This window comes from Eurosta solidaginis, chromosome 2 (assembly GCF_040869045.1).
Source record: "Eurosta solidaginis isolate ZX-2024a chromosome 2, ASM4086904v1, whole genome shotgun sequence".
In the NCBI taxonomy this organism is placed as follows: domain Eukaryota; kingdom Metazoa; phylum Arthropoda; class Insecta; order Diptera; family Tephritidae; genus Eurosta; species Eurosta solidaginis.
The window spans coordinates 193,942,418-193,954,756 of NC_090320.1; the positions used below are offsets into that span (position 1 = coordinate 193,942,418).

Here is a 12,339-nt window from a genome sequence, read left to right on the forward strand (position 1 = left end):
TGCGGTTTGTTAAATTAATATATGGAGTACTTGGAAGAGGGATCGACCTAAAGTTGTGTTTTTGGTTAGTAAGGGAGATTGACAGAACGAGTGTTTGATTGAACGGGATAATAAAAGAGTGGTGGAGGGAAAATAATATTGAAAGGAAATAAGGACAGGAAAAGCAGAGGTAGAACCAGATGGATGGGAGAAGGAAACAGAGTAGGCGAGAAGATAAAAAGAGAGAGGCGAAAGCGAAAATAGGGGTTCCGGGTTGGACTTAGAAAAAAAAGGAAGTGGGAGAAAGAAGAGGAGAATAGGAGTGAAAAAGGTAAGTATTCATAACAAAAAAGACTTCAAAAAAATAATAATTTCTAAAAATGGCAGAAACACACTGGGGAATAGCTAGTTTTTTTTGAAGCAATTGTTTTCAAAACAATTTCGTTCATTTATTTTCGAATCATCCTGATGTGAAAATGCCCAAATACCTATGCCAACACCAAAGTGACAATTTGTCTATAAATCATGTACTTCTTTATGTATGTATATTCGCTTTCATATTAACGAGTACTGTGCCATCGCGTTCATGTATTCTCTAACGGTTTTCTTGTCCTATTTCATACAACGAAATTGCATTGTTTCATATTTCTCCCCTTTTTCGGTTAACATATATTTGGTACTGTGTTTACGAGTATACTCATGCCCTAACTCTTACTCACTTATATTTATTTATTTCCCACAGGTCGGTTCTATGTTGATTAATCGCGTTGCCAATACGGACATGACCTGGCATCAGGAGGTGACAAATGCCGCGCCACGTGTCTCACCAATTGTCGACTTGACGTTAGATGATGCTGCGTTGGTGCGCGCTATTGATAATTTGAATTTTATGCAGATGAAAGGTAAGCTGAGGGACGTTGGAGCAAATAAAAGTAGAATACACATAGATGGTATATATGTAGTATATATACTAAATACTTTATATACTTACATATGTATGGGCCATAAATTTATATGTATTCACAAGTATTTATTGTGTATATTGCTATCGCTAAGTGCTCGCAACATTTTCTAGTCATGAAATAATTAAGTAAGTGCTAACTAAAATATTTGTCTTTGAGTATAGTATTTGAATAATACACTAATTTTAAATTTTAAAAAGTAAAAAAAGTATTTATACTGTATTCCAAATGCACTGAAATCCCATTAACAGAATTACGCAGCTGCTAACAATTTTGAATCATGAAGCACTCACAATCAATACCAGCTTTGTAGTATCGAAAGTAGTTACAAATGTATAGGTACAAACAGGACTCTGCCAGTTATGATTTTATAAGAAGAGTCTATAAAAAACTTTTGAGTATTATCCTTCAGGCAGATTAGAACACTTTAACCAATTTTTGAGCAAACTGTTAAACATATAGAAAAAATTAATTTGATACAAATCAATTGGTCTTAAATCTTTAATTCAAAAGTATATAGTTTGTTCAAGATCGAGCAGTTTGCGTTTGGGATAATAAGATAAGCATTTATATATGAAAAACGGAGACAGCCAAGTTCATTATAACCAAATGGTATTTTCATACACGGTCAAACATTTTAGTTTATTTTTAAACCAAGTTTTCTGCTGATCTTAAGTATTTATATACCACTTATAAAACTGCTTAATAGTTTTAAGCAATTACTAAGATATCTTGGTTTTAATTTTAGTCCAGACATTTTTAAAATATAATTTTGGATGAAAAATTTAAAACTAAAACCAAAAGCAACCTCGTTTTTAAACTTTTTTGATTTATATACATAACAAACTATGAGAGAATAACCCTAGTTTCTAACATATTTGGGTTTAAATTTTAGTCCAAAAGTTTAAAAAATGGAAATCTTCTATACTAAAATCAAAAATCAAAACCAGTCATATCAGCTCGTCTCGTTTTGTAATTTGCAGGGTCTTCCTTTAAAATATGGCCTGTATGTAGACCAAAAAGTTTAAGATTTCAACTAAAATTTTTAAAGTCGAGAACACTGAACCTCTCAATTATTTGAACTTGAAACGATTATTTCTACTAAACCGATTAAGTTTTTAGACCCGATTAATTTTTTGAAATGTGACATATTTTTAAATTTTGTATTTTTAGAGAAAGAATGAGAGTCTTGAAGACATTTTTTTGCAGGTGGTCAGTTATTTCCTTAAATTGGTTACATTACTGGAACCGATGGAACTGTTAACTGTTTTGAGAACGTACATTTTTTATCACTAGTAATTTCTTGGAAACTCTTCTTGGAGTTGGTAACAATTGTTTTTTTTTTTATCTTTATTTGCCTGCAGCCTTGGAAACTCTTTTTTCAGAGTCGGTAACTTTTTTGGTGATTTTAAGCTTTTTTTGAAAACTCGCAACAAGGGTTAGAACCTCAGCACGATCGAGCAGATTTACTACGTTTTTTCGAAAATTTTGAAACCTACTTCGCTACTGCGCTTTATTTATTTTCTTTTCAAATCAGCAAATTGAATTATGCTTGGCTTGCTCTAGCACAAATTTGACCACAAACTTGGCAATATCAGTGAAAGCGTCCAGTTTTCCGCCCGTTTTGACTGCAAAATGACAATTAAATTGACCAATAAGTGAAAACGGCTTTGGCTCAACGGTATGGCAAATTCGACATTCAAAATTCATTTGCTATCATGTTAGCAATTTATTTTCAATCAATCAATAAATAATGCCATAGGGCGCGAAACAACGAAAAGGTTCTGAAATAAATGAAGGAAAAAATTTTAGTGTGGGGTTTAACAACGCACTGCCTTATCAACTCGGGTCAGTAATGTGACATAATGGAAACGCTTTTGAACTCGATGGGTCAGTTTGAGACATTCTTGATGGCAGTCATTTTGATCTAATGAAAATCAAGCATTAGCTATTGTATTCTGCTATGGAATCGTAACATATGATCACGGATTGTAAACTATTTTCACTCAAGCGATAAAAAATAGCCTATCCAACTATTTAAAAAATAATAATATATTATGGATCTAGTGAGTGCGCGTTTTCCCTAGTTCACAAATTTCATTACTCTGATAAACCATTTCGGATCGTATGTTACGGGTCGGCCCCTGGAAGAAATTTCGGAAATATAGAAACTCTTAGCAGGCTTTGGGTCAACATGGCAACATTTTATATTTGACGCGATTAGTTCTCTCGTGCAAGATTATTCACCAATTTATCTTTTTATGGTAACTGAATAATGTACAGATTGTATAATATAAAATCTATATGAAAACTGTTCCGTAGTGCGTTTCTGTGACTTTCCTTGATGATAAATAATAATGTCACAGACCTTTGAAAAACCAATAAAAACTTTAAATTGTTGAATTTGACGTCACTATAAATCGGTCTGCAAGGTCTTCGCAATTCGTAGTGCGTCTCCGACTCCTTTTTTATAAAAAAAAAAAAATGTTAGTTTAGAAGAAACAATTTCATTGGAAAAATACTTAACTTGGTCAATTAACTCTAGTTTTAACATTAAAAAGATTTATAAGATTATTATATGATCTAAGAAATTTACCAGTAAATTTTGACATATGCGACGAATTATTTTGCTATTTACTGGTATAATTAAACTATAAGGAATTTTAATGCCAGTTTTTGGTTTATATTTTAAGCGAAACATCGATCTTGAACCGTCGGTCCCATGGAAGGCTAACACTTTTCATATTTCACGTTAGTTTTCTACGTGAGTTCGTTGTTTGCATGAAAGACTAGCACACTTCGCGTGAAAGACTAAAATATTTCGCTTCTCGGTGTGGAAAATAAACTGCGTGCCTCGAAATTTAAAAATTTTTGAGAGACTAACATGCTTCAATCGCGTTTGTTTTGGACACAAGTAAAAAAAAGCGGTAATCAACCGCGTAACAAACAATTTTATTATTCTTATTGCTATTATGGAAAATTACAGAAATACAGTCTGAATACCACATTATTCATCAGCTACAGGTATTTGAACCTCAATACATTGTGGATAAGACAAATGTGATATCTTCGGCATAGACGTCAAAACTACAAATAGAACCGATCACCTGATTTTTAATTGTCTATCGTAGTCTCATCCTGTATAGCTTTGTATCACCCGCTGAAGATAGCCGGCCGTATGCGCCGCCATATGGAACATCCTTTCAAAACGCTAAAAAGTAGCCATCTTGAACATCCTGTCAGGCAGTTGACGGATAAGATATCACGCTTATTTTGTACACAATGCCTCAGTACATACATCACCTGCTGAAGATAGCCGGCCGTATGCGCTGCCATATGGAACATCCTGTCAAAACGCTAAAAAGTAGCCATCTTGAACATCCTGTCAGGCAGTTGGCGGATAAGATATCACGCTTGTTTTGTACACAATGCCTCAGTACATACATTACCTGATGAAGATAGCCGGCCGTATGCGCCGCCATATGGAACATCCTGTCAAAACGCTAAAAAATAGCCATCTTGAACATCCTTTCAGGCAGTTGATGGATAAGATATCACGCTTGTTTTGTACACAATGCCTCAGTACATAAAGTCATACTGGTAACAAATTGTTTTGATGGTTAATTTAACCGGCTGACAAAATTAATGTCAGTTTATAGCAGGTAATATTGTACGTTTTTTAAGAGTTGTGTCTTGATAGTGCAATGGGAACCCTTGGAACTTCAAAAGTTTTTAGATTTTACAATTAAACAATAAATTTGTCAACTCATGAAACAAAAATCAATCTTCGAAGAAGTGCCGTAAATGTTCCAAAAAACAAATAATAATTTTATTAAATTTCAATTATAATTACGGCAAACGCTTTTAGTTAAAAATATCAGCTTTTGAGACAAAAATACTTTTACTTGCGAAGAAAGAAGTTAGCAACATTTGTTTGTTCTAATGGGTATAACTCAGAAAATTTTTTTTCTAGATACCTCAATAGCCTCATTGCTGACTATACTTTCTTCCGTCAATAAGAACTTGAAATAAAACTGAAGGAGTGGTGGTATTGTACAATGACGCAGAAATACTATATGCCAATTTTCGGTCCTTGATAACTTAATTAAATTCAATGTTGGGTAATTTTCTCAAGGCATCTCGACATTGTCGCTCGTACCAGATTCTCGTTTCTAGGGGCGTGCCTTTATTTGTATTTACCTATTGTTTTTTTTTTTTTAACATAGGAATTAGTTTTGTACTGGAATTACTTATCGTTGATGCTATTGGTGATAATGTTTTCACAAAATATAAAATCTTACTTATTATATGCTACATATGTTTGTAAGTAGGTATATACCTGAATAAAACCGCCTGAAAAAGGCTCAATATTTACATACATATGTAATGTGGCTTGACAAACAAATGAACCAACTGCTACAAATAAATCGAACTACAAAGGCTTGTATAACGGTAACATTTTCAAGTGATTTGGAGCACATTTTATAAACGAGATCAATTGAATTGGAGCGTGGAAAATGTACACATTGACACACCCTTACAATAAAGTGGATTTCAAGTATTGTGTTGTTGGCGAGCGCTTGCACACATTCATGTTAGATATACCTATACAATTATAGGTGCATAAAAGGCCTACATACATATAATCGATATAGAGCAAAGGTTAGCCGCAACAAAGCAGTGATGTAGCAACCTATGAGGCAGCTGTGGCATAACAAATCACCAAAGCCACTTAACACTTTTCAACAAAATTTTGATTGTTTCAAAAGTGTTTATAATTGACGCCTAACCAGAATATGGAATTATACAGTGTTGTCACATAAAATGGAGTCACAAGTGTTGTAGTTCGAGGCGGATGCAAAATCACCCATTTTTAGCACGTTTGATCTAGGGTAAGGAAGTTTTTTTTTTAAACAATTTTTGTTGTTATATCGGCCTACTGATTTGTAAGATCGCGGGTTTTTAGATTTTTGAACATTACGCGAAGTAGGCGAACGTTATTTGCAATTTAATATGGGTGAGTGCAGCTTATGGAATTAGGTGTCAACGAAGTAATCAGGCACCTGGTAGTTCAGTTGAAATTATCTAGGATTCCTGTTTTGACGCATTTTGGCAAACTGAATTCGCCAGATGACGCTCTATTAAGAGTTCGTGTCTTTCAGAGTGAAAGTAACCTTCAGTAGCGAAAAACTGCTATGAAGGATTAGATATTTGTTGCAACAAAAAATTATATACTCAAAAGAAGCGGATGGCAATATTTTTTTCGCCCTAGAAATATTTTGTTAAAAGCAAACGAAAATTTTCGATAAAAGGATAACTACACTGTTCACCAGCACTTTTAGAGGGAGCAGAATGAAAGATCTACCTCCATATAGTCGAAATTGCACGGAGTTATTGATGAGAAAAAAAGTCCATGGATAAAAATCATTACCATTTTCCTTCTTTCTAGGAAATTATTTGTTCAATGCAAATAGTGCATTTAACGGAATAAACCGGAAAAAGCAATTCGCTCTTTCACGGATAACAATGGATATACAAAAACAAAGAAGGGCTCTCGCGTTGAGATATGTCTACTTGAACTGGACTGTTCCGATATAATTTTGTAATCTTTTCGAGACATTTTTTGTAGTAATATTTGGGATAATTCCGAGACTATTTACAGATACTTTCTGGATTATTTTGTATTTTTTAGGGTACTATTGGAGATGAAGACGTTTGGGAACATTTTAAGACTGTTTTGGGATTATGTCCCGATAGTTTTGAGATCGTTATGGGCCCATCTTGGGATTATTCCAGAGCCGTTTCGAGATAATTTCGGAATTAAGTTAGCAAATATTTCAGGATAGTTTCGGGAATATTTTGAAAATCATTTAGCCGGGTTTGGACAAATTCATTTTCGAAATCGAAAAGTTTCCGGGCTGTTATTATTATCGGACTGTCATCGGCATATTATGGATGCCCATATTGACTTGTTACCGATAACAACACTTACCGAAAAATTATCGGTATACCTATATCCATTTGAAAATTTATCAATTTTTTATCGAGGAAGTGTTCGCGTTGATATGGAAAAAGTTGTCACTTTTTTATCAAAAAATATTGATTTGTTAACGAAAAAATACCCATTTTACAAAGTTTTCATTTGTTATCGAAAGCTATCGCGTTTTATGGAAAAATTGTCGATTTGTTGTCAAAAAGGGTATCGATTTGTTTTCGAAATTGATGTCCTTTTCCCGATAACAGATGTATGAGGGAAGTATTTCGATAACAAATCAATATTTTTTAGATAACAAATCGATATTTTCCCAATAGAAAATTAATAAATTATCGATAAAAAATCAATGTTTTTTCGATATAAAAACCTATAAACTTTTCCAAAGGATATCGATGTTTTTTACTTTAAAACGACAACAAATCCTCGTCTATACCTGGCCCGAAAACATGCCGATAGCAGGCCGATAACAAATGGATAATAAGCCGATATCTAATCCAAAATATATGTATAACACGTCTACGAACCGTCGTTAACAATACGAAAATTCTTCGATGACGGTTGTTGTCGCGTTCTTTACTTTCCTTTCCTTTTTGCTGTTTCCTATTCCTTCATTTCCTTTTCTTTTACAGTTACTCTGTAAGCTAACATATTTATATGTATGCACGTCTTAACACAGCATGATTTACATATTTACGGTAGTCAGTTGTTCCCGTTCACTTACCATTCCCTTTATTTTGCTTGCACAACGGGTCTTTCTCTTTGAGCAACCGAAAAAGCAGTACTGGAAAATAACAGTTATTTAAAGAGTGTTCATTTAACAAACTGTTTAAATTGAAAATATCGGCTTCAGGAACTGTTATTTAGGACCTCCTGGTTGAGTGTAATTGATAAAAAACCTTATTAAGACTGGTTCTGTATTACGGCCAACGACTGTAAGTGCTTGCGCATTAAATATGTATGTATTATACATGCAGTGGATAGCTTTGTATAGACCCCAACGATTTGTTTAGGTGCAACTAAATACTTTGTAGGTAATTTGATATTATTTTAGGGAGCTCTTCATTTTAAGTACACATATACAATTGTTGTTGGCGCGAGTACAGTTTAGTGCGGCGCTTCGCCGATTAAAACAATTAATTCAATAGAACAGTAATTGCATTGTAATTCATTATATATGTACATATTTATGTATTTGTAGGTATTTAAAAATACATTTAAAATATATATAATCTAAAGATATATCTGCGCATATATGTGAAAAAATATGTAAAACTACATAAATATCTCTGTTTTGCTCTCTTTTTCTCGCTCGCACACACCTAATTAAAAAAAAAAAAAATTATTAAAACAATCCATGCGCAACAACAAACAATGCCATCAATAATGACACAACCATCCATCGCTTAAACGAAATATTTGCTTAAATTTAAAATTGGAAAAAAACCCAAAAAAAAATTTTAATTAATTGTCATGTACCCACATCACTTACGCCACTGACAATTAAAATAATCAAACGTTCATTCTATAAATATTCACACATGCACATGCCCACATATTTTATGCCTATTTATCACAACCCCATCCATGCACACGTTCATCTGTTCAACCGCAATATGTAAATTGGGAATTTCTAAAAACAATTGAAAATTAAAACGCGCCAAAAATAGCAGTCAAAGATGGAGAAGAAAGATTACCAGCAGGTGAGATGCTGTTACCCGTAACAGGGACAACAATAAAAGCAAATACACACTCGACTATAACAACAAATGCGTCTAGCACAAAAGATATTAATGCAATAACAACAACAAAAATAACAAGAAATTCAATGCATACTGCCACACTACCAAAATCCATATCATTCAGTTTTAAAAATAATAACAAACCCATCTTCATGAACCTAATCTCTAATAATGCCATCAACACTTCCAATCAAAAAACAACCTTAACCACTGCCATAACTACCAATACAATTACAAATGCCAAAACAAATACCAACACCTTGAAATCCAAATCAACTTCAACAACATCTTCATCATCATCACCGTCAATGTCGCCAAACGTTATCACTACCATCATTATCATTGTTTTCAACACTTTTTCCAACGTTAACAACAAAAAGTACACAACCTAGCATAACTCCTTATACACACAAACACACACATGTACATAGTTATTTAACTCCGTTGTAGTTTGGTGTCTTTATGGTTTTATTATCAATACCTTTTTTTAAATTTGAGCTTTTGTGTTATGCTTGTTCAAGATTTATTTAAATAATTCTGGGTATATACGATTTTCCTGATTAGCAAATTAAATATCTTAAATTTTTAGGTGAAGCTTTTTTCCTACCTGAAAATCTAATTCTAAATGAGATAACGCTCATCTGCCCTCGCTTCACGTGAGAATGATTAACACAATTTGGTTGAAACATTTGCTATGATCTGAAGAGTGTTTTTGAAATAATTTGTCCTACTTGAGGCATGGCTTTGAAGATATCGAGAAAATTCCGAATTACTAAAATCAAGTGCATAAATTAAAAAAGAAAAAACAAAAAAACTTATAACAGAAGTAGAACGTAGGGAAGCCTGCGATGATAAATCTTAGAAGTGAATTACAAAACGGCATTAAAAATAATAAAACATTATTAGATATTTAGAAGTCAAACCATACAGAGCTCGAGTTCTTATTAAGTTCATTGATACCGAGAAAAATGAGCAAATAAACCGAAAACGAATTAATCAACGGTCATACAAAGCATACTATAGGCTTAACGACTCCTCTCGAACTGGTGCTAAACAAATGCAGAGCGGCACAGTTGGCAGTCACACGAAACCGCCTGAGGCAGAGTGCTTACTATAAGCAATGGTAGCCGTGAAGCGATATTGTTGTCATATATTTAACAAGCTTGAAACTTTGCTGGCACTTTAGCACCTTCTACAATATACCGACGCTTCTCGTTTCCATTTTCTTTTTAGCCTTAATTTAAAGCTTATGTTGAGAGGGTATCGAAAACGTTTTTTTTTTGTTTTTTTGATTGTCCAAATACAACTGAAATGATTTTAATTGACATCATTTTGGGAAGCTAAGTTTGTTCTAACATTTAGGTGGGTCACTTATAAGACTTTTTTTTCATCGCGATCTACTGTCGGTTTATGTATCAAATATATTTTTATACTCAGCTGAGCAGAGCTCATAAAGTATATTAATTTTGTTCGCATAATGGTAATCCGTAACGGCATAAACTAATCGAGATAGATATAGACTTCTATATATCAAAATTATCTGGGCGAAAAAAGAAATTCATTTAAACATGTCCGTCCGTTCGTCTGTCCGTAAACACGATAACTTGAGTAAATTTTGAGGTATCTTAATGAAATTTGGTATGTATGTTCCTGTGCACTCATCTCAGATCGCTATTTAAAATGAACGAAATCAGACTATAACCACGCCCACTGTTTCGATATCGAATATTTCGATAAACCGAAAAAGTGCGATAATTCATTACCAAAGACGGATAAAGCGATGAAACTTGGTAGGTGGACGACACAGAATAGAAAATTAGTAAACTTTTTGACAAAGGGCGTGGCACCGCCCACTTTTAAAAGAAGTTAATTTAAAAGTTTTGCAAGGTGTAATTTGGCCTTCGTTGAAGATATTCTGATGAAATTTAACAGGAACGTTACTCCTATTACTATATGTGTGCTAAATAAAAATTAGCAAAAACGGATGTGTTCGTCATCCACCCACTTTAAAAAAGAAATTTTAACAAAAACTTTATTATCTTTACAGTATATAAGTAAATTATGTCAATATTCAACTCCAGTAATGATATGGTGCAACAAAATACAAAAATAAAAGAACATTTCAAAATGGGCGTGGCTCCGACCTTTTTCATTTAATTTGGCTAGAATACTTTTAATGCCATAAGTCAAACAAAAATTTACCGATCCTTGTGAAAATTGGTAAAGGCATATATTCTATGACGATAAATGTTTTCTGTGAAAATGGGCGAAATCGGTTGAAGCCACGCCCAGTTTTTATACACAGTCGGCCGTCTGTCCTTCCGCTCGGCCCTTAACACGATAACTTGAGCAAAAATCGATATATCTTTACTAAACTTAGTTCACGTACTTATCTGAACTCACTTTATCTTGGTATCAAATATGAACGAAATCCGACTATGACCACGCCCACTTTTTCGATATCGACAATTTCGAAAAATGAAAAAAATCTATACCAAATACGAAAAAAGGGATGAAACATGGTGATTGGATTGGTTTTTTGACGCAAAATATAACTTTGGAAAAAACTTTGAAAAATGGGTGTGACACCTACCATATTAAGTAGAAGAAAATGAAAAAGTTCTGCAGAGCGAAATCAAAAGCCTTTGAAATCATGACAAGAATACTCTTCGTGGTATTACATATATAAGTAAATTAGCGGTACCCGGCAAATGATGTTATGGGTTCCCCGGGTCCACATTTCGGCCGATATCTCGAAAACGCCTTCACATATACGACCAGGGGCCACTATCTTTTAAAACCCTCATTAATACCTTTAATTTGATACCCATATCGTGCAAACACATTATAGAGTCATCCCTGGTCCACCTTTAGGGTAGACCCGGGTGATATGGCGCGATTTTTTTCTTTTTGCAATATCTTCCAAATAAAACGAAATTTTGTTACAAAGATTAGATTGGAATTCAATTTATTAAATTAACTTATATATTTTGTTTCAAAACAATAAAAAACTAAAAAAATTCATTGCATAAAATGAGTCACAAAAATGTGCTACGACTTCGCCATTTCACACGGAGACCAAGGTGAAATGGTGCACCCTATGGGGTGAAATGGCATACTACTTTTTTTTAAATATCATTTCCACAGTTGTTTCAGGTATTGATGTAAGTGGTGCAACTATCGTGCGACCATTTTTTGCAGATCACACACTGCACCCAGTCACCTTTTTTAGAGGTTACATTGTAATCCTCACCACAACCAGTGCATAAATTTTCTTCAAAATCTTCTAATCCATCAGACTCATCATCAAAAGGAACGTTTTGCTCTTCCTCTGATGAGCTGGACAAATCCAGGACTTTCTTTTTGTTCTTCGGTTTAGGCATGGGCTTAGTTTGTTTATTATTGGTTTTTTGCTCACGTTTCAGAGATTTGAGCACTTGCTGTGATCTGTTTTCTGGCGTTGTAAGCACCCGTGCCTTTTGTGCTGTTTCACTCTTTTTTAGGCTTAGATACCGATGGAACTGGGCAGACTTGATCTAGAGCTTTACCAGGGGTTACATCAGAAGGCTCCGGGGGGTCTAATAAAGGGTCAATTATGTCCTGCAAGGATAGGACGTTAAATAATAACGTAGCTATTGACATATTAAGCATCCAAATACTTACC

The 12,339-nt window shown here is 33.8% G+C and overlaps 1 protein-coding gene across 9 annotated transcripts in view; it reads left to right on the forward strand.

Moving 5' to 3' along the window:
- The window catches only part of Trim9 (E3 ubiquitin-protein ligase Trim9), a 646,819-nt gene that overhangs the window by 595,986 nt on the left and 38,494 nt on the right, over positions 1-12,339 (forward strand). For 7 of the 9 annotated variants that reach the window (XM_067766718.1, XM_067766720.1, XM_067766721.1 and 4 more), the window contains exons 6-7: positions 722-881; positions 8,604-8,636. In XM_067766718.1, the coding sequence (XP_067622819.1) occupies positions 722-881; positions 8,604-8,636 (193 nt within the window). The remainder of the gene's footprint in view (positions 1-721; positions 882-8,603; positions 8,637-12,339) is intronic. The other 2 variants (XM_067766725.1, XM_067766726.1) reach the window with 2 other exon arrangements.